The 22,868-nt window shown below is 48.3% G+C and overlaps 1 protein-coding gene across 2 annotated transcripts in view; it reads right to left on the bottom strand.

Annotated features, from left to right (window-relative positions):
* Positions 1-19,457: 19,457 nt before the first annotated feature.
* The window catches only part of CRACR2A (calcium release activated channel regulator 2A), a 133,082-nt gene continuing 129,671 nt past the window's right edge, over positions 19,458-22,868 (bottom strand). The window contains exons 17-18 of one of the 2 annotated variants that reach the window (XM_019756945.3): positions 21,954-22,030; positions 19,458-20,558 (exon numbers count right to left, since the gene is read on the bottom strand). In XM_019756945.3, coding sequence (XP_019612504.2) covers positions 20,474-20,558; positions 21,954-22,030 — 162 coding nt within the window. In that variant the 3' untranslated portion in view covers positions 19,458-20,473. The remainder of the gene's footprint in view (positions 20,559-21,953; positions 22,031-22,868) is intronic. The other variant, XM_019756948.3, reaches the window with a different exon arrangement.

Here is a 22,868-nt window from a genome sequence, read left to right as displayed (position 1 = left end):
CACACCTGGTTGCTGAGTTCTGCCCCACCTGTGACGCACCCTAGCTTGCCTTACACCCTCAGGCTGCCTCATGTTGCGTCCAAGCCCTGGGCCTGTGGTCCGCTGACTTCCAGAATAAGCCTGACTTCCGGAGGATGGGTTCTCTCCTCCCACCTGTCTGACATAGTTGTGCCTGGCTCCACATCCGAGCCTGCCCAGCTGCCCCGCCCCAGTCTGTTGGAAGCAATTGGCCCACATTTAGCTAAGGCTCAGACACAATGTGTTCAGTGATCAGAAGTTCAGCCAACACACATTTATTGAATGAGCTCCAGGCTCTGAGCAGGGCATAGTAATACCGCAGGCACCGTCCCAGCCCTCCCTGCTCGCACTGTCTAGTTTTGAGTCTCTGGGCATGCTGGGCCTGCTCTTGCCCCAGTACTAAGCAATGCAGTCCCTCAGCCATTCTCCCTGGCCAACCCTCTCTACCTGTCCCATCCGCAGTCTTCACCTAGTTCTGCGACACAAGTGGTGTCAGGGTAGGTGGGGAGGCACGTTGCTTCCTTAGCATCTCAGTCATCAAGCCTACAAGACAGAAGGAGAGTGGGCCTGAATTTCCCTACTACCTGCAAATTCCACAGGCAGGCCCAGCCTGTCATTTTCAGAGAGGGAGGCCTCAGACCCCTTTTTATCCTAGCAATAGGTCATTTCTCACTGCAGAAGTGAAAAGTGCCTTTTCCAGATGCTAGGCTATAGCTAACACTTCAGGCTCAAGGGCAGCTGGAGAAAAATGCCCAGGACGCTGGCTCATGAGACCAGGCCCCTGCTGTTGCCACCTCCGAAGGCCAGGAGCAATCACTGCACAACTCTGCCATGTGACATGAGGCTTGGTGCCAAAGGACCTGGTCAAAGTTCCTCACTGCCACTTACTTGCCACTTTGGGCAAGCCACTACCCATCCATGAGCCCCAAAAGAACATACCTTGGATGAAATGAAAAGTATATAAAACATGTTTGGAAACTGTGAAGTACAATGGAAATTCCAGCTATAATTGCCTTTTAATACTGTTTATGCCTTGCATTCTCACTCTGTTATAGATGCCAGTGCCTGAGGCCCGTGGGGTCCTGAAGTTTCTGGGGGACAGCAGGAGCTGCCAGTACAGACTCGGCCGGCAGCTGGCTAGCCCCCAGGGCCACAGGCTTTGGCCCAGAGTTTGGGGGCAGCACTGTAGGTGACATACCCATAGAGATTTGGCAAAAAGCCTGGTCTAAATGTTTTGTCTTTGGATACCCCTGGTCATTCGTAGAATGTGAAAGGATTCACAAGACTCAAAAGGAATAGAAGTTAGAAAGTTTATTTAAGAAGAAAGGTGCCGGCAGAGAGGCTGCCAGGGGCAGAGTCTTGAGTGGACAGCTGCACCTAACTTCAGGTGAGCTTTTTCTTATACAAGAAAGAGTAGGTAGATTTTCTTACAGCAGGAGATGTGACGTCCACCTGATGTATAGACAGGTTATTTGATTGACATGTGCAGGTTATACAACTAGTTTCTTTCTGTGCATGCTCTTACCCATGATGCATATGGAAAAACACAAGGTGGGCGGGGAGGGCAAATCGTAATGTTCATTTTATTCTAATTGTATTATAATGAGGCTAGAGTTCAAGCTGAGGGCAGGCTCAGGCAGTCTATGCAGGTGTCAAAAACTAGCCTTTTCTGGTTGAGGTCTTATCTCTTTTTTCTAAGGATGTTTCGACAGAAAAATTTATCTCTAGGGGTGGAATCTGGGCGGTCCCGGGGGAGGGGATGCAAGACTGGATAGTCCCACTTGGCTCACTTTCATTAACTCTTTTTCAGCCTCATCAGTAAAATGGACTGTTTCATGGCTCTTGTTTATTAGCTCTTTAAAGCCTTCACAAGCAGCTTTGCAGAGCTCATAAAGTCCATCTCCCAGCCTCAGGCAGGCAAGGCCTAGCTGGCATCAAGACATGGTGACCTTTCATTAGAACTATAAGAGCTTCAATTATCGAGATGCCACAGCCCCACCTGGGGCAGCGGGGCAGGGCCTGCCTCCTGGCTCTGTGACTCGCATTTGTAATCAGAAGGACCCCTAGTACCTTGAGCCTGAGTTGTAGGGTCCATGTCTAGCACCCACTGGCACCCATGGAGCAGAGCAGTAGGAACCCAAACTGCTCACTGTATTTTGGAATCCAGCACATGCTGCCTTTCCCAGGAGAATTTTTCCTCTTGTCATATTTGGTTTCAATCAAAATATGCTGAGTTTGTGTACTCGGAGCTCCTAATCTCTTTGATGGCCAAAGTTAACAGCTCAAAAACACATTCTGGGGACAGAGAAGAGGCATGAGGTGGGGACCAGGCTGAGAACCTCACCTTGAGTGCAGTGACAGCCACATAGATGCTTGAGAGTTGTCTGCCACATTTTTAATAAGAAATAACCAGCCAACTCCATACTGTCATAAATTATCATTAATGTGACAGAGACACATGCCACTATGGCATTGTGAGTCAGAAAGCATTAGAATAACAGGGCAACAGGGACCCTTCTCTGTGCCCAGGGCAAGGACTGAGCCTCCCAAGAGAACATGTGTGCAGGAAGGAAGGAGCAAAACCTGAAGATGTGAAAATATTCTGCTGCACACATAGCACATGGTCTAGGAATAGCATGTGACCACGAAACGTGGAAGGGGGGATATACTCACCACCTGTTACCTGCAGGCTGGGCGTGGCTTGCAGGTGGCATGGGATGCTATCTTCTCTTCAGCACGATGGCTCCAATTCTTGTCCTTGTTGGAAACAGAAGAGCTAAATTTTGTCTCTTCAAACTTCCTCCATTCCATAATGTTTCTTGGGTCCTTCCCGTGTAGCACTAAGCTAGGCACCAAGAATACAGCAGTGAACAGAACAGATACCAGCCTGCCCTCCGGGAATCTACAGGTTGTTGGAGGAGCAGGTCCTAAACAAGAGTGATAAATATTATGAAAGAGACAGTGCAGAGGCTGAGGGAGGAAGAGACCATTAGGAGATCAAGAGAACCTCTCTGAATACATAACTTTAGACAGAAATTTGAAAAAGTAGAAGAGGAGGGGAGGGGCTGGGGAGGGAGAGATGGCATGTGCTAAGGTTGAGCCCAAAGGAGTCTGGAGAGTGTGACACATCCAAAAATTCAACAAGAGCAGAGAACAGGAAAAGCTGAGGGCCCGGGGACAGCAGTGAGAACGGAGGCTCAAGATGCAGCCAGGGCCCAGGGTTAAGAGCCTGGTGCACTGTGTCAGGGAGACTTTTTCCCTGGGCAGTGAGAAGACACTGCCAGCTTTCAATGAGGAAAGTGACAGGACGAGATTTGCATGTCACACATGCTCACGATCTAATGAGCTGAATTTGGCAGTTGTTTCCCCTGGAAAATGGCAGTAGATTTAGCCCATTGCCTACTCCAGAAAATCAGCCACAGAAAAGATAAATATAAAAGCAGCAGAACCTCTAGGAGCCACAGTGGAAGATGGAGATGGAGGCTTCCTCGGGTTGCTGTGACGGAAAATGACTTGAATACAGATTGCTTCATTGTAGGATTGCCTCATTCACCAATTGGGAGTCTGCAAAAGGGCAATTTGTGCAACTCTGAGATCATTTGCATTATTCTTTCTGGTGTAATGTCATACTGTTCTTCCCACGAGGACTGCTTCCTCTCAGCTCAGAGGACGTTATTGTCTGGGAGGTGGAAGGTGGTTGGTAGGGTCTGTGTGAGGCTGGATCTGTGTTTGGGGCCTGTTCTGTTGTTTTCCAGCCGCAGGCAGTTGTTTCCAGGATAGCATAATGCTTGGCACCACTTTCAGCTCAAAGACGTATTCTTGAAGCATCTTTCAGAGGCTCTGCGGGTCCTAATGGGTTTCTGATATTATGACAATTGCTTTCTGGCCACAGTTGGTGAGCTCAGTTGGGTAGAGCATCATGTTTGAATCCAAAGATGCAGGCTTCACAGGCTCGCCGCTCAGTTCATGGTCATGGATGAGGCTTTGAACTCCAGCCAGGCTTGGGGATAAACAGACCTGGGGGCGAAGCCTGGCTCCTCCAGCCAATGGCTCTGAACCCTGCAGCGAGTTCCTGGAGTTCCCTGTGGGACTTCTTCCCCTGTTCAGTGGAGATGATAACACCTGTCTCCCAGGCTTGGTGCACGTGTTAGATGAGATAGCATGAGATGGCCCAATAACACACCCCAGTGACATGCAGTGCACGGTAGCTGCTTATAAATGGCAGTTCCCTGTTCTGAACTGAGGTAACCAGACAAGAATGTGCAGGTGACTCTGGGACGTGCCAGGGATGGAGGGAGAAGCAACTCCAAGTAGACTCTACCCACCATTGTCTTGAGGGGCCAAAGAGGAAAAGCACAATCCTCTGTTGCTTGGAAACAGTTCTGAAGGTGGCCTTGGAGATGCCTGGGTTAGAGATGCAGTGGGAGGTCAGAGCAGGGCCAGTGCTTGGGGTGACCTGAGGCCATTAAACATGACTCAGAGCCTGGGTCACCCGCTGAGTGGTGCAGAGTTCAATGCGAGCTCACACCTGGTCATAGTGGCAGGAGGCTTCCAGTGGGATGTGGTGTGTTAACTGAGGAGCAGCAGTCACCTGAGCAGAGAGGAGCAGAAGGCATAGTGAAGCGTGGCCTCTGGAGCTGGAGGACTGAGTCCAAACCCCAGTTCTCTCACACCTGGCTAAGTAACCTCGAGCAAGTCAGGTAGCCTCTCTCTGCCTCAGTTTCCTTTACCTGCAAACTGGGGGTAATCCTTTTATCTTCCTCAGAGGAAGGTGGGAAGGGTCAAAGTGAGTGATGCCTGGGACGAGGTAGGCATTGTGTGTGGTCGCTGTTATTCTGTGACCAGCAGCCACGGCTCTCACCTACGCCAGGCTGCCAGCTTCCCCAGCACTTAAACACCTGGCTCTCAGCCTCATGCTCAGCTCCCTGTGCCTCTGGGCGAATATGTGTGCCCACACTTACCAAGCTGTAGTATCGGCATCTGTTTTTGTGTCTATCTTCCCCAGACTGTGAGGTCCTGGAGGGAAGGTGCTGTATCTCACTTAGGTTTATAGCTCAGGGTCAAGTATGGCTTGGCCCATCGTAAGTGTTCAGTAAATAGTGGCCACATGAGCAAATGGTGACTTGCTGCCATGATGCTTCTGTGAGTTGCCAGTGTGCCTGCGGCTCCTATTCCAGAACCTACCACATGGCCTTGAGGTCGGCCCTCTCCCCATCTAGGCCTCAGCGTTCTCACTCACTGAACGGAGGTGTGAGCTTACAGTGATCTCCAGGGCCTCCCCCAGCTTGAAGAACCTGTGATTTTCTGATTCTGCAGCTCCACTGCTCTTGTTTTGTGAACCTGACCTCAGAACTTTCTAAGATCCTGCTCCTGATGTTTTAGTGGGAGAGAGTAGAAGGGCTGCTGGGCTTTTTTTTTTTGTTTCTTTTGGGAGGGTGGGGGGCGGCAGGCTGGGGTCAGGGTGAGAAATAAAGGAGGAAATGAAGTTCCTGCCAGGATGGCAGGAAGCCACCCTGGAGGCTTTGCCAATGAGGAACCAGAGGAAATGGTAGGGCAGGCCAGGATGCCTGGCTGCTCCAGGGGCCTAACTGCAGTTTATTAGTCTGTGACTCTGCTGAGAGGAGACTATCTCTTGGAAAATCATTTTAATAACTGACAGGAAATGGAATTAAGGATGCTGGCTGCCGGCTAGCCAGGGCTGGGTGACTCGTCTAGGCGGGGAGTTAATTTCGCTCTGCTAATATTGCCTATTGATTATCTCTGATTAGATTCCCTTTCATGTATCACCCCCAATTGTTTCTCATGAGTGGACCTTGGAGATGTGGGCTTCTGAAGAAGGTGAGGGAGAACAGCGGGAGTAGGGCTGGGAGTGTCCAGACTCAAGGGAAGCCCCGGGAGAGATGAGCAGCAGACAGAAGCTGAGGGCCAACAGTGTGATCATGTCAAAATGCAACGCATCTGGCCCCGGACTTAAGGGTTCCTCTGGAGAAGGCCTGGCTCACCAGCCATGCTCTGGAGGACGGCCTCATGCCCACCATCCTGTTTCCGGAGAGAGAAAATGATCCACAGAGGGACAGAGTCATGCATGGGACTTGAAGACTCTAAAGTGTCTACACTTGTGGGTTTTCTGTTATTCCCTCTGCAACTCAGGGTCTCTGCTCCCACTCCAGCACCCGCACAAGAACACAGGACATGGTGAGGCCAAAAAGGAACACCCACGGAGCCATAGATAGGGGAGTTCATACCACCATATTCTCCATGGCGGCTGGTCGAGACACAAAAGCAAACATCCGCCAGTACCCAAGAAGTGGTCTTCCTGCACCCCTGTCTTGCTGGCGGCCGGGCGAGACACAGGAAGTAGGATCAACACAATCCACAATCCGCTCGCTAACTGCACTTGTTAGCTGCAATCCGCACTTGCTAATGTAGCCATGGCAGTTATATTAGTGGCCAATGGCTAACTGGTTACAGCTGATGGCCAACCAGTCACAGCTGACAGCCATCTACTACCCGAGCCAGGACCTTTCCATGTGAGGCTGAGAGCCTGGAAACTGCTCTCCTGGCTCTGTCCCCACACCCTCCCAGTCCTCAAGCACAACTAGCTTTGATTATATATGCAATGGAGGAAACTATGGCCTGGAGAATTCAAAGCAGTGAATGACACAAAATTTATTTGGCTTAATGTTTGCAGTGTAGAATCCCTAAGTCCTCACCTTACTCTGAGAAATCCCCTGTCGTGAGGGAGACCCTGCTCGCTGCGCCATTTTTCATGCAGGGCGGCCTGCGGGGTCTCTGGTCCTGCTCCCCACATAAGAACACAGGATATGGTGAGGCCAAAAAGGAACACCCATGGAGCCATAGGTAGGGGAGTCATACCACTATGGTCTCACTGGAGGCTGGGCCCACCAGACGCGCGACCTGCCGTCCGCCTTTCCGCCAACCGACCGACCGACGACTCCTCCACTCTCCTCGACTCTGTTCCTCTACTCTCTTCCACTCTCCTCGGCTCCTCGTCTCCTCAGCAATCCTCCGCTCTCCTCCGTAGCCGCAGCAGTTATACTAGCGGCCAATCGGCTAACCGGCCACAGCCGGCGGCCAATCAGCCACAGCTGATGGCCATCCACTACCTGAGCCAGCACCTTTCCACGTGAGGCCGAGAGCCTGTAAACTACTCTCTGGGGTTTTGTCCCCACATCCCCTTTCCTAAAGTGCTTTGGATTTAATTGGAACAAAACTTAGTGTTGAAGTGTGGGGTGGGGATATATTGGGTAGCCTGGAAACACACTGGAGTGCGGGACGCAGAGAGGGAAGGCTGAGACTGAAAATGTGGCATGACTTGTAGACAAATATGTGACACATGAGAGTTGAGGATGCTTGGTTATGAGGTTCTTTCTTCCTCCTCCCTCCTCCCCACACCCTGGACCCCTCTCACTCTGTTCCAGGAATAGGGTAACAGAGCTGAACTTGTCTCCCTGTCTTCAGTCTTTCCCCCATCGTTCCACTTCGCTCTTGTCAAGCACACTTGTAAATCTTGTCGCACCCATTAAATTCCTCCTATGGCTCCTTGTCACCTACAGGATGGCTGTCACATGGGGTGGCCTGTGGGGTCTCTGCTCCCGCTCCCCACATAAGAATGCAGGACATGGTGAGGCCAAAAAGGAACACCCACGGAGCCATAGATAGGGGAGTCATAGTCTCTCTGGCGGCTGGGTTGGAGACACAGGAAGCAGGAGCCACACTATCCGCAACCTGCCATCTGCTTCTCTCTGCCAACCAACCTCACTTGCTAGCTGCAATCCGCCTCTCTGCAATCCACAATCCACACTCCGCCACTTGCTAGCTCAGCCACCATCTTCTTGCTAGCCCCCATTTTTTGCTAGTGTAGCCACAGCAGTTATATTAGTGGCCAATGGCTCACTGGTTACAGCTGACGGCCAACCAGCCACAGCTGATGGCCATCCAATCACAGTTGATGGCCATTTACTACCTGAGCCAGCACCTTTCTATGTGAGGCCGAGAGCCTGGAAACTGCACTCCTGGCTCTGTCCCCACAATGGCATTTAAACTCCTTCTGATCCAAGCGGGGAGGCTCTCAAATTTTGATCTCTTCTTCTTACATCCCTCATCCACTCTCGAAGCCCAGCTCTGCCCCCACCCCAGACTCCTCACCCCACACTCCACTCCAGCCACAGCAGCCTGGGACCTGCACTGGTGGGTCCCCAAACCAGCTCGCTCTCCTGCTGCCCTTTTCTCCCCTCCATATTCCTGACTGTTGAGCTGCTCTCTTTCCATCATTACCTGAGGACGTCCTCTTCGGCTTTCAATTCTCAGACCATTAGTGAATCTTTGTTAAAACATGGCTGCCTCCACGCACCCACCCCCAAAACCCAGGGCAACCTAATCCTGCTAACGTCTCAGCTCCCATAGCATTCTGCAGTCTCTCTCATTTCCTACCCAAGTGCTAGTGTAGCTCCTCCACTGACTTTGAGCTCCTCCATGTTTTCCTTGTTCTTTTTTGTATTCCAAGGGCATCATGTATTGCTTGGCACAATGGGACATATTCAAACTTTGTGGAAAGTATCTCTGGCCATAAATGGTAGGACAGTTGGGGAGGGAGTCAAGGATGAAATTAAAGTGGGTAGAGTGCGTGTGTGTGTGTGTGTGTGTGTGTGTGTGTGTTGAACCCACAGACACACGATGATGATTTGGCATACCACCTGAGCCCCAACTCTCCCTCCTGAGTGTAGAGAATCAGAAGGTGACCTCTATCGCAGACCTGGCGATGGAGAGGGTATGCGGTACCACAGAGGCCCCAGAACCTTGCCAGGCCATCTGCTTTACAAATGCCCTGCTGCATGGTCATCGCCAAGTGATTGAAATTCTCTTAAAGGATCCAGACAGAAGGAACAGCGTGGGCAAAGACAGAGGCACACAAGAGTAAATCCAAGATCACGAACGTGTTCACACACGAGCAGAGGAGTTTTCACTTTCCATTATTCCTTTCCATTACTGTTGTTGCTAATGCTAATATTAAACAAATAAGAAAAACCGCTTTTAACTTGTGAGGGTTCAGAAGGAGCCACCCTAAGATGTGCCTCAGTGGTACGCAGATTACTGTGAGCTAAAGGCAATTTTAGTTTCAGGTTCAAGAAAAACGTTGGCCCATCCTTTGAACTATTACTATCTATAGGGCAGGACCAACTTCAATTTACTAAACATCTGTTCTTATCATCTGCAATGACCTTTGAGGCCCCCAAGGTGCATTACCTCATCCCAGCTCAGGAGGTCTTATATATCTCAACCCCCCTTTCTACCTCAAACCTCTCATGCATGCGGGATTTCTGACTCATGTATGCGGGGTTCCCGTACTATGTATTAAATTTGGTTATTTTCTCTTGCTAATCTCTTGATTATTAGTCCAGCCAACTGAACCTTGTGGGTAGAGAAAAGTTTATTCCTCCCCCACAGACTTACAATTAAATCAAAATTTCTGGTGGGAGGGGAGACCAAGATTGGTTTAAAAAAATAACAAAATAAATAAAGCAATTAAAAGTAGAATAAATAAAAAGCAAAACACTAGTAAAAATAAAGAAAACTCTCCAGGTCATTTCAATGGGCACGCAAATTGACAATCCTGAGCTAGAACTATCACCTCTGCTGTGTATGGGGTGGGTTGCTAGTGCGTTCCAGGTGAAGCAGCTCTCCTGATTTCAACCACTGCCACCTGGCAGCTGGCTGCCTGCCCACAGGTGGGGGACATGCTACAGGGCCTACTTATCGAGTCCCAAAGAAATGACACTCGGGGACTAGAGGGAATATGACTTAAATTATAGTAGGAGAAAATTGGGTTAAATCAACCAAAATGGCCAAGGCTTCAGAAAGGGCACCTAGGTGAACATCCAGGGGCAGACTGGGAAGCCTGCTGTGATAGGAGCCTATGAAATTCTCACGGTGGATTACTGAGAATTGTGAAGTTCTAGGGGTAGCAAAGAGCCTTCCCAGAAAACAGAATGTGTCGACTCAGAGAGACTGACTATGGATGTCCAGGGCAGTGGGCCAGGAGCCAGCATGGCCGCTTCCTGACGTGACACCCTGGCAAGTCACTCCTCCTGCCTGGGTCACAGTCTCCTCATCTGTGACAGGAGGCAACTTGGAGAGCCCAGCCCTGGGTTCGATCTGGCACTGCATTTGCACATAATAGTCAGTGCAGAAGAGCACTGGTCAGGCAGGCAGTGAGCTGGGAGTTAGGGCACCCAACACTCACACAGGGGCTACTACTTGTCTCCCACCGAGTTGAGGAGGGAAACTAGACCACAGGGCCCCCCAGCCACTGCTCAGTCTGCAGACTCGGTGCCACTGAGAGAAAGGGGAGGGGAGAAGATGGGCCACATGAATGAAAACTGCTCTGGGAGGGGGCAGAAGAGAGGGAGGAGGAAGGGGAAGAGGGAGGGGTGGGCACAGAGGAAGGAAAATGCAGCCTCATCTGCTTGTTTGTGTTTCTTGTATTTAAGATGCTGACTTCTAGCATATTTTTAAATCCATCAGACATAAAAGGCAGATTTAAATAGACCCGCAGTGTGAAGCTGATAATTCCACTTGCCACAATAGAGGAGCTGGCAGGACGCTGGCAGGGATTCAGCACCTCTCCCCAGGCCCGGGAAGCCATTGAGGACCCAGTCTCTCTGGGAGACTTTCAGGCCAGGTGCTTTCCACTCCCTGACTGTGGGAGCATAGGCTGCAGGCAAGGGGCAGGGGACTGGGGTGGATGGTGGAAAGATAGTTAGAAAGATAGAGGAAGAAAGGGAGGGAAAGTGGGGGAAGAGGTCAACAGGAAAGTGGAGAAGGATTGGTGGGAAACTGAACTAGAGACGTGTACTAGTCAAACATTCTCCTAGTCCAGGAAGGCTTCCTGGCTTAGCCCATCCTGATTTCCTCATGCCTTATACCACATCCTTGCACTTCCATCTCAGTTCAAAGAGCCCTAGACTCTTGAGGTTGGTGGGGTAGAAGGTGGGGGCCTTGTAATCAAGTTTCTCGCTGGCATTCCTAAAAGCAGAGTGTTCAACACCTGCTTAAATACCTCTAGTGTCAGAGAGCTCACTACCCGGTGAGGCACCCCTTTCTGCTGCTGAGCAGCACTCACTGATAAACTTCCGTGGGATAAATTGCAGAGCATGGGGACATACTCTGCATTCGTGTTCCTCTTGAGTCACTCAGAACAAGAAGAACCCCAAAGTCAGCCGTCTCTGAACACAGTATTGCGGTCCCCCTCCCCCATCAATCCTTCTATGCTAGTTCCCAGGCTCCTTACCACAAATTATTACAATGTAAATTTTGAAAAACCAAAATGTTTCTGGGTGCTAATGAATGTATTTCCTGCTGTAGTCAATGCAACAAAATTCCAGGAACAACAAAAGACATCTGTCCTTCACTATTTTGTTGTCATTCAGCATACTCTTACTGGGTCTCTACACGGGGGCCAGGCTAGGCACCCCTGTTAGCATATAGGTATGATGGTCCTGTTCCAGAAGCTTACCTATGGGGGGTGGAGCTAAACTCCTCAAGAGAAGTGTATGGTGGACAGGGGCAGAGATGCCAGGAGCACTGAGAGTCCTCCCCTGGTGAGTGGGGGTGGGGTGGGGTGGGGTGGCGTGAGGCCCTTCAGGAAAGCGAGCCTGGGGATTGTTGTCATTGCATTTTTACAGCATGCTAATGTATTCTATGGGTTTCTAGGTGTTTCCTCAGGTACTCAGAAGCTTGTCTTCCTTTCCTGCTCCCTCATCTCTGGATATAACCTGAGACAAACATTATAAATCTTAGAGCCAAGTTGTTGGGCATTGAAGAGAATCCATCCTTCATTCATTCATGGAACATAAATGTTTGTGAAGGTTTTTTTTTTTTGGTTTTTTTTAACATATTGTAGTAAAATATACGTAACACAAAATTTACAATTTTAACCACTTTAAAATATATAACTCAGTGACATTAAGTATATTCACAATATTGTATGCAACCATCAGTCCCCTTCAACTCCAGAACTGTTTCATCATCCCAGAGTGAAAGTGCTTTATAAACTGTACGAGTATATGTAAAGGCCGTTCAATTAGGAATGCACTATCTAAAGTCTTGACTGGGCAGCAAATCCACCCATCCACTGCCTTGTGTGTTATGTACCAGGCCCCCATAAATACAAAAATGAGTGAGACCAGAGCCCCGCCAGCGATAACCTTGTAGTCTGCAAATGCTGGCCTCCCTCCAACATCAAAGTAGAGTGTGAAGATACAAAGTCTTCTTAGACAAAAGTGTCTAGCTTGAAGGAATGCAAGCTTTCCTTATCCTATTAGGCAGGGAAATAGGAGATGCTCTTAACTGAGGCCCCAGCTTCTTCCAGTTACCAAGAAATGTGGGGTTTTCTTTCTCCTGTTTTGTTTTGCTTTGGTCTCTTGCACGGCAGACAGATTTATAACTAATATTTGCTTACAGCCTTTCAGTTGACTAAGCCCTTTCCCCAGAGTTCTCACTTGACCTTCACACTACCCTGTGAGGACAACAGGGTAGACAGTACTATTTTACAGACTTGGAACCTGGGGATCAGAGCATGCAGTTTGAGGTTTTGCCCAAGGCCACACAACTTGTGGGGAGCATAGCCTGGGTAAAGATGGCTGGCTCTACACTAGGAGGGAGAACTGGGCAGGGAAGCATCGTTTTATGCACTGAAGCCTGGGGCCCAAGTCAAATTGAGTTGTTGAGCTGCCTGAGGGTAATGGATTGCTCCCAGCGGCAGCTGGGGAGGCTACAGGATGATGAGATGGAATGCTCTGATGGGCATCACACTGCCTGAACGGAAGCTGAATTGCGGCAGCTGGAACGCACCTCAGCACTTTGCTTTAAAAGCCAGAAGTAGCACCTCATTTGAACCAGCAAGGCAAACCCCATGGATTTACTGGAACACAGGGACCCAGTTGTCTAGCCTCTGGAACCTGGGGCGCCAGAGGTGAGACTCACCACGTGGTGGATCTTGTTCTCGAGAAATAAGGCTCTGCCCTCACCTGCTCTTTTAGGCAAACATTGTTTGCCAGACACTGTGCCAAACAGGAGGCAACAAAGACGAATGCTCCTGTCTCAGGAGCTCAGTCAGTGAATTTTGTTCATGAGAGCCCTGGGGACAGTGAGTGTAAATAAGCACCACACACTTCATTATAGAATGGCTTGGGGAGTCCATGGACCTGATGGATATTGGATCCCTCCTGACACTTTGCCCTTGACCTAGTGCTACACATGCTCAATGAATCCCAGTTCCATACTCACATTAGTCAAAGTCATTCTGAGGCCCTTTGAAGGGCGCTTCTATTTCTGTTTCCAAATTTAAAAAATATTCTATTCTCTCTGTCCATGTTCTTTGGGCATTTTTGCTTAGTAGTGCAGTGTTTTTATATGTAGTATTGATTCTTATAGGTCAGACAGATCCAGCTATAACTCATGACAGCACAGACCTCACTGGTCCTGTGAGTCCTTATCTGTTGGGAGAGGAGTCTCCTGGTGCTATGACAAGGGCCCGTAAGTGCCACTTCTGTACCAGAGCCAAAGCCCTGAGAAAGTCTCAGCCCTGAGAAAGGGTCATTTCTTGGACCTGACTCAATCCTGACCCAGGGTGACAAATGACACAACCTCGCCAATGTTCCTCTGTTTCCACATTGATTTCAGGTCCTCTGCCAAGAGTCATATGGTTTCCCAACCCTCATCATTTTCAGCGTGGTTCTTCCTAAGTAGGGCACGTCGATTAACTTGGCTCCACTGAACTATGTGAAAGGTGGAGTTATGATGTGCTTTGTTCCTGCTACTGCTGATAATTACCATGTCTATTAATAGAAACATTAATAGAGTTAGGAAGTGGGGGAGGTTTAAAAAGCTCCTGAATCCTGTTAACCATCATAATTCTCCCTACCCTGACATACACACCTCAGGATAAGAAGGCAGGGAGTAACCGATAAAGTAAAATTTATGGATTTTGACTGAATTTCTTTGGAATTTGTGTAGCCAATTTCTATCCCCCAGATGATGGGAGGAAAGATGGCAGTACTCCTCAGGCCAGGCAGCAACAGGCCCCTTACGTCTTGGTTTCTGTATGTTACGTACTGTGATTTCATTAGTTTGAAGTAATTATACTGCTTTAAAAAAAAAAAGCTTCTGATTTGCAGTCTTGGCCCACTTGTCCCTTTTGAGTGAAGCTTTACAGAATGTCCAGATTTCTGGCAGGAGGGGGAACTGCCTGAGGATTTCGGGGCTTCCTTCACTTCCCCAAGGATCTGGACCTTCCTTGGTCAGCTTATCTCCAGCAGAGCATCCAGAAGCCCAAGGTGGAGAGGAAGGTTCTCAGATGTGAAGGACTTTTGAGTTTCACGTCCTTTCTCCGAGCCAGAAGAGAAGAAATACTTTGCGGTGGAGGTTAAAGGTGGGGCTAAGGAATGAGCCCAGAGTCATGGCTCTGTTGTGTGGAGTGTGAGGAAGGAAGCAGAGATAGCAAGCAGAGCTTGATTTATGTGCAGGGCAGATGGCTACCAATACAAGGTAGTCTTTGAAACTTTAAGTCATCTATTTTAATATGTTCAAAAGCCTAAAGAAAACCACATCTAAAGAACTACAGAAAAGTATGAGAACAATGTTTCACCAAATAGGGAACACCAACAGAGATAGAAATTATAAAAAGGAACTAAACAGAAATTCTGAAGTTGAAAAGTGTAATAATGTAAATGAAAAATTCACTAGAGGGTCCCAACAGCATATTTGAAAGGGCAGAAGAAAGAATCAGTGAACTAGAAGATAAGGTAATTGAGATGATCCAGTCTGAGGAACACAAAGGAAAAAGAATGAAGAAAAATGAACAGAGTCTCAGAAACCTGTGGGATACCACCAAGCACGCCAACATATGCATAATAGGATTTCTAGAAGGTAAAAAAAAATGGGAGAAAGGGACAGAAAGAATATTTAACAAAAATGATGACCAAAAACTTCCCAAATTTGGTGAAAGCCATTAATCTATACATCCAAGAAGCTCAACCAACCCCATGTAGGATAAACTCAAAGAGATCCATAGTCAGACACATCAAAAGCAAACTGTTGAAAGACAAAGGCAGACAAAGCCAAAGCATCAAGAAACAACTCATCATATACAAAGGAGGCTCAATAAGATTAATAGCTTATTTCTCATCAGGAACCATGGAGACCAGAAACAGTGGGATGGTATATTCAAAGTATTGGGAGGAAAAAAAGCTATCAACCCAAAGTTCTATATGTGGCAAAATTATCCTTTAGTCATTTCCAGATAAACAAAATGGAGACAGTTTGTCTCTAGCAGACCTGCCCTATAAGAAATACTACTGAAATTAAAGGATACTAGATAGTAACTTGAATCAACATGAAGAAATAAGGGGTACTGGTAAAAGCAGTCAAATATTAAACATAGAAAAAAGTATAAATGTATTTTTTGTTTTAACTCTGTTTTTCTGTCTGATTTAAAAGACAACTGCATAAAACAATAACTACAAATCTATGTTTATGGGAAATATATATATATATATATATATATATATATATATATATATATATATGTAATTTGTGACAATAACAACAGAGGGAGGGGGGAATGAAACTATACAGAAGCAAAGTTTTTGTACCATTGAAATTAAGTTGGTATTAATCCAAACAGGTCATTATAAATGAGATAAAAATAGTAACCCCCAGGGCAACCACCAAGAAAATAAGTTTAAAAATATAGTAAATGAAATAAACAGGGAATTAAAATAGTATACTAGAAAATAACTATTTAACACAAAAGAAGGCAGTAATAAAGGAACAGAAGAACATAAAAGACATTGAAATATGGAAAAGAAATAGCAAAATGTCAGACATAAATCTTATTTTACTCATTACATTAAATGTAAACAGATTACACTTTCCAAATAAAAGGCAGAGATTGGAAAAATAGATTAAACAATATTATCCAATTATATGAGGTCTATAAGAGACTCACCTTAGATTTAAGGCACCAGTAGGTTGAAAGTCAAAGCATGGAAAGAAATATACCATGCAAACAGCAACCAAAGAGAGCTCGAGTGGCTATCAGACAAAACAGATTTCAGACGAAAATTGGTACTAAAGACAAAGAAGGACACTTTATAATGACAAAGGGTCAATTCATCAAGAAGATATAAACAATTATAAACATATGTTAATTTAGAAATAGAGCCCCAAAACACATGAAGTAAACTGAGGTCTTTTTTCTTTATTTCTAGCTTTTATATTTATTTATTTATTTATTTATTTATTTATTTATTTATTTATTTATTTATTGGGGTGACAATTGTTAGTAAAATTACATAGATTTCAGGTGTACAATTCTGTATTACATCATCTATAAATCCCATTGTGTGTTCACCACCCAGAGTCAGTTCTCTTTCCATCACCATATATTTGATCCCCTCATCTCCCACCCCCCTCTGGTAACCACTAAACTATTGTTTGTCTATGAGTTTTTGTTTCTCGTTTGTTTGTCTTGTTCTTTTGTTGTTTTCAGTTTTATATACCACATATCAGTGAAATCATATGGTTCTCTGCTTTTTCTGTCTGACTTATTTCGCTTAGCATTATAATCTCAACATCCTTCCATGTTGTCACAAATGGTCCTTTTTCACCTTTTCTTACCACCGAATAGTATTCCATTGTGTATATATACCACATCTCCTTTATCCATTCATCTATGGTCACTTTGGTTGTTTCCATGTCTTGGCCACTGTAAATAAAGTTGCCATGAACATTGGAGCACACGTGTCTTTATGTATAAATGTTTTCAGATCTTTTGGTTCGATACCCAGGAGAGGGATTACTGGGTCACATGGTAATTCTATTCGTAATTTTTTGAGGAACCTCCACACTGCCTTCCGTAGCGGCAAACCGAGGTCTTTAAGAGCAGTAGAGGAGAAGGCAGCTCCATCCTAAATATGTGACCCCATGACCCATTATGGTGCTTAACAGTCTACCACTCCTTTGGGTTGAAGTTTTGCCTCCCTTAGAAATTTTTGTTAAAATATAAATATAGCCCTGAAGCCACCATTTGCAATAACACCTTAGCTGAAATTGCTTTAAGATCCACTGGAACAGTGACTTCTAATGACAGAGACAAAGGGTAGAGCCAATTTTGATGGAGTATCCAGGTATGGCCTGGAGTGGGCCACGGGGAGAGTAGGGAGGAGGGGAGTCCAAACTGGGTGGAGGTATTAAGAACAGAGAAAGAGTACAGGATGGGGAGAAGGGGGATAAACTAGGGTATCACAGAGGCACAGAAAAGACCCCAAAGACACTGTGAAGGAAAATGAATGCTAGACAAGGAGCAAAGCAACCAGGACATTGGTTTAGTGCTGGAGCTCGTGGATCAGCAACTCAGGGCTGCGGGCAGCAGCAGACCCCAAAAGAAGCACGAGGAGTCAGAATAGGGGAGCAAGTGAGGGACCAGAGACAGCGATGAGCACATCATTCCCAGGTAAGCACCCAGGAGCTGGCACCATGTCTGAGCTGCCGGCTGAGTCCTGGAGAACCACAGGCAGGGAGGGAGAGTGAACTGTGAGCTGAAGCCAGACCATAGGCACTGCTCAGCTGCAGGCACTGACCGCAAAACCAAAAGGAGGGCAGGGCCACGAGGCAAAGCCAGATACAAGCTCATGAGCCAGGCAAATGAGCTGAGCAATTGGTGTTTGTGTGACTGCCCACTTCCGGGTAGACACTATTGTTAATTGGTTCTAAATCTGAAACTGAAGCAAGGCAAGTGGTCTGGGCAGCCACTCAATGCTGACAATAGTAAGAGCCCCTACTTTGAATATCTATGATGTGCTGGGCACTGTGTTAGTACTTCACGTACATTGTCTCATTTAATACTTAAAATGTCCCTGTGAAGTCGACATCAAAACCTGCAATCTACAGATGAACGTGAAACCTGGTGAAGGGACTTGCTCAAGATCATTACAGCCGTGTAAGTGGGATGGAGCCAGGAGAGCACGGCTGATAGCACTGCGGGCTCTGGGCCACGCGACAGCCACTGCGCTGGCTTTGATCACCATGTGGCTTAAAAGAAGTGGGAGAAGGGGAGGATGAGATCTGGACACAGAGAACGCTTCAGAGTCTCTCTGAAGTCCGCACGCTCCATACATTTTTCAAGTGGTATTGGAGGAGCAGCAGAGGCCTGAAGAGCCTTCCTGCCCCTCTCTCTGCCAGGACCTTTGAGAATTCATGGGGATTTACCCTAAACACTGGAATGCTGAGCAGTAGGGTCACCCCACCCTGCTCTATCTAAATCCTGAATGCTTTTCCTAAATGGAAAAATGCAGCCCCAAGCCAGGGATTAGGTTCTGGGGATAAAGGCATCTGTGGGCTTGGAAAACACCAGGGATATCCTGCTTGCCTGACATACCCCAACTACCATCCCTTCCATCAGAAGCAAGAGAGCTGTTTTCCTTTCTCCTTGGCTATTCCTACCTTCTACACACCCTCCACACACACACAACACATATGCATATCAGTCTCTGTCTGTCTGTCTGTCTGTCTGTCTGTCTGTCTGTCTGTCTCTCTCTCTCACACACACACACAGATACACACGTGCCACTTCTGAGTGACCCATCATCCCTGCATCCCACCAATGAGACCATCACCAGTGCCTTCTCTTAGAGAAAGGAGTTTCCTGTGAGTTCCCTTCAAACTTGGACTGGGGGCCAGCACCAGCCTAAGCTGGAAAAGGAACATATCATAAACACTCTAGAGGGAAGAGCCTGAAGCATCAAATAGCCCACCTTTATTTTACTGATGAGGTGGGGGCCCAAAGAGGAAGCCAGCTCGCCCAAGGTCATGGGGCGCCCCCTGGTGCTCAGAGCTGGTTTTTGTTCAGCACCCTTCACGGGCCCCCTGGGGCCTGCATAGAGTAGATGAGAGACTGAGACTGCATTTGCCTGGTGACCCACGGGGCTCTGATCCTTTGGGGTTCTGGGGAGGAGGCTGCAACTCTGGTCTCTCCCCCACCTGGTTGACTGTATGCAGTTGTCTTGAGCCGTCTTCTTGGAAGCCTGTGGACACTTTCTGCCCCTCCCCCTTCACCACCCACTTTTCTGTGGGGGCAGGGATCTATAGTCCTAGAATGGTAATTGGCAGTGATCTTTGTGGTCTTTTCATCCAACTTCCCCCCAAGGGCAAGAATGCCCTTGCCAGCCCCACTGATCCAGCCAGTGATGCTGGAGCCCTGCTGGGGCTGGGAACGCAGCGCCACCAGCTGAAGGAACCCCCTCGGGCCTGGATCACTCCCCTTAATCCGGGTGCCCCGTGCTGGTGCACAGACATGGGGGCCGAAGCACACTGTTCACCAGACAAACACCAGCAAAATGGCACCATCACACTCATGCTTTTTTTTTTTTTTTAATACAGTCTTCTGGAAAATAAAATAAAGTCAGTAACTATGGACCTGGTTTTGGGCCTCACTGAATGTGTGCCAATCTACACCCCATTAATCATCATGTACGGACTTGGAAAGAGCTATTTTGAGAACCATTTAGAAAACAGCTTTTATATAGCGATATATACGTTATTTATACCCTGCAGAAATGGTCGCTCTGTGTAGCAGCAGATGGGTTTTTCCCCTAGTTTTCGTCTCTTAAAGTTAAGTAGGAAGTCAGCCCACTCCCTGACCGCAGGCATACACTTATCACCCCCAGGCCACCTCGGAGTCCTGCCTGTGCGTAGGCAGTGCAGAGGAAAGGCTGTGGGTTCTCGAAAGGCACCATTCCGGAGAACCCCTGGGGGCAAATACCCGTGGGCCCTGAAGCCTGGGAAGGTGCAGGACCCGTAGAGGTGGGGCGCAGGGAACAGGATGGGGGCACCCTGGTTTGCTTCCCCTAACACCACGTGGGCATCTCGAGGTCCATGAAGCATATGCCAATGTGTCCCATGGCATCCAGAGAACGGGAACCAAAGCCAGACCAACCGCCCTGATATTGCTCAAGTGCTGTACCTGTGGCCTGCAGGAAGCAGCAAGTCGGCACTGCACAGTTGCCATGGCAACTGCAGTGCTTGGTTCTTAAAGGCAAGGGGGGTGGAGAAGGGAGGTGGAGAAGGCACTCAGCGGCTTTTCTAGAAAAGCCCATCTGTTTCTTCCCCCAGGAAACCTCACTGACAAAAACGGGGTGGGGGGGCAGGCGGAAGGAATGGGCATCGGGTCTAGAGAAAGAAGGGAGAGAAAAGACTCCAAGATGCTCCAAGAGCAGCTTTCCTGACTGGATGTGCTCCCCTTCCTTTGGGGGAGGGGGGCAGTAAGTCACTGCAAGGACAGAGCTCTTGGTGGGCCTTGGGAAAGCATCTGTGCGGGAGGCAGGGCAGGCCCTGGGACCTCAGGCCTGGGTGGAGCGTTCCTGGGAGGCCACCGTCAGCCACAGCAGGATTTCTTCTTGGCAGGGCGGTCAACCTGGACAGTGTCCTCCCTCACTGTGTCTTCGTGCTCCTGGAGGATCCTGGGAGAGGGGAAGGTATAGTGTGAGCAGTGGAGGGCTTCTAGGCCCTCAGGTTACAGGCCCGCGGGGTGATAAGGCGGGACTCCAGCTTCACCAGGCATCAGGGAGGTACTCCAAGTCTCCCCTGGGAAGTACAGGTGCATGACTCTATGTAAAGCCAGCGTTTAGTCAATATAGAGTCTTCAAAACACCTTCTCTAGGAAGCCTCCCCTGAACACCGAGGTGGTGTAAGCGCTCCTGACAGCACTCTCACCCTTCGTTTGTTAAAACCCCATCACCTAGTATCATAATGCATGGCTCCTTGGCTGGCTCCCTCCACACAGAAGGAGCTGCTAAGGGCAGAGACTGTATCCTTTGTCTCGGTGACTCTGAAGCCTGTCATAGTGCCCAGAACACAGCTGAGGCTCAGAAAATACATTTCTTGGTTATGAACCCTATGGAAGGGCTGTCCCATGTGGCCACAGCTCCAGATTAAATGTAGGAGGTGAAGGACTAAAAATCAAAAATAGTGCTAATTATCTTATCCCTGCTCTCTGCAGCCAAAAATGCTTTCACCTTAAGAATCTCTTTTGAGTCTCACAACAACCTGTGAGGGGCAGGGAAGTGTGACTGATATGCTTACCTTAGGGGCAAAGCTCAGTGAGGTAGGATATGCCCTGGGAGTCAGTGACAGAGAAAACGGGTAGAACTTTCCCCGTGGTCTTCCATAACTGTACAACCGCTCCAGTGCACAGGGTTCTTAAATTACTCAAATAACAATATGTTTTAGGTGCCCCCAGAATGAATGCTGAGCACAAAATGCGTGCTACTGAGTGTTTGTTAGGTGAGTGGATGGATGGATGGATGGAATGAATGCCTAAATGTATGAATGATTGAATGCCCTAATATTAAAAATGGGGCCTTGTGTGGTTTCATTTTCTTAATTTTGATGTAGGCAGAGTCTTGTAGAACCAGCCTTTCCATGGGACCTGTCCTTTGAGCGCTCTGGTCCCCATGATGGCCCCTCCTCTCCTTGGCGCCCTCTCCCCCAGGAGCCCTAAGTTCTTGCTCCCAGCTGCCAGCCAATTAATCCCTGCTAGGATATTAGCCAGTGTTGAGCGACCAATGATTTGACCTTTCCCAGGAGCATTTGCATTTAAAAAGAGTGTTCCTGGGAAAAAGGCAGCCTTTAAGATTCAAGAAGACAGCAGCACCCCAGCCAGTGACAGGCGGGAGGCTTTCTTTTGGGCACTGCTGTGTTTCAGAAGGCTGCCCCTGACTCCTGGAATCCCACACAAAGGCCTAGGCCACCAGCCTTCACTCAGGGGGCTCAGGCCCAGACGGAGGAGTGGTGAATGCAGTGGTTCCCACCGGACCCACACAGCAGTCACGTCACCTGCTGAGTTGTGTCTCTACCTGGCCAGATGGAGCAGCGACTCTTTGGTGTTGTGACCAGAATAGGCACTGCATTCATAGAAGATCAGATTGTTCTCCTAGAATCAAAACAGAGAACAAACAGAAGGGGAGCTGGAGGGAATCGTGGGGGTTGGGGGGGAAGAACACCCTGTCTGCATCTACCCACACCCCTGCCCCCTTCCCACTGTAAGAGGGTGAGTTCTGTCTCCTCAGGCAACCGAGCAGCCTGCCCAACTAATGCAAGTTCTACAGCCATCTCCCAGGTCAGCTATAACAGCTGTAAAACAAACGGTAAGCTGTCTTAGTGTTTTACACTTTCTCAAATTGCTCTCCGTTTGGGTATGTATGTGCTCATTTCCTTTTCACATCAGCCTGTGATGCAGAAAAAGACACAAAGGCCAGGGTGGGCTACATTCTTTCCACTTCACAGGCAGGGAAACAAGAGCTAGAGAGGATGTAAGAGGTGGGCCTGCTCTGGTCACGTATTTAGTTAATGGCAGGGCTCCCAGCAGCACGCTTTTCCCAGGACCCCGGCATGCCATGGGGCTTGGGGCAGATGTCCTGAGGCATTCCAATAGGAATTCTCCCTTGCACCTGTTAATGAACAGTCCAACTGCCCAGGCTGTCAGCATGGTGCCACAGGACAACTATCCGTCACTTCACCAGGCACGCATGGTGGAGAACTTAGGCGTGGCTCCTCATATTTCGCTTATTACTCCCACTAATAGCTTTCCTGCTTCCTTCTGACAATGCTAATGGCATGCGGCCTCCAGGGCCAACATCCTGTGGGGATGCAGGCAGCTGAGGGAGGTCACTGCTGTGGCCGCAGGTCCGGAGGCGCTGCAAATGGTGGCTCCCAGTCAGCTTTCCTGCTCCACACCTGCAGACCCACTCCATCCTCTGCCACCCCAACAC

The sequence above is a fragment of the Rhinolophus sinicus genome, chromosome 1, assembly GCF_057876585.1.
Source record: "Rhinolophus sinicus isolate RSI-liver-muscle chromosome 1, RSI-T2T, whole genome shotgun sequence".
In the NCBI taxonomy this organism is placed as follows: domain Eukaryota; kingdom Metazoa; phylum Chordata; class Mammalia; order Chiroptera; family Rhinolophidae; genus Rhinolophus; species Rhinolophus sinicus.
This window is presented reverse-complemented; position numbering and strand designations above follow the sequence as displayed.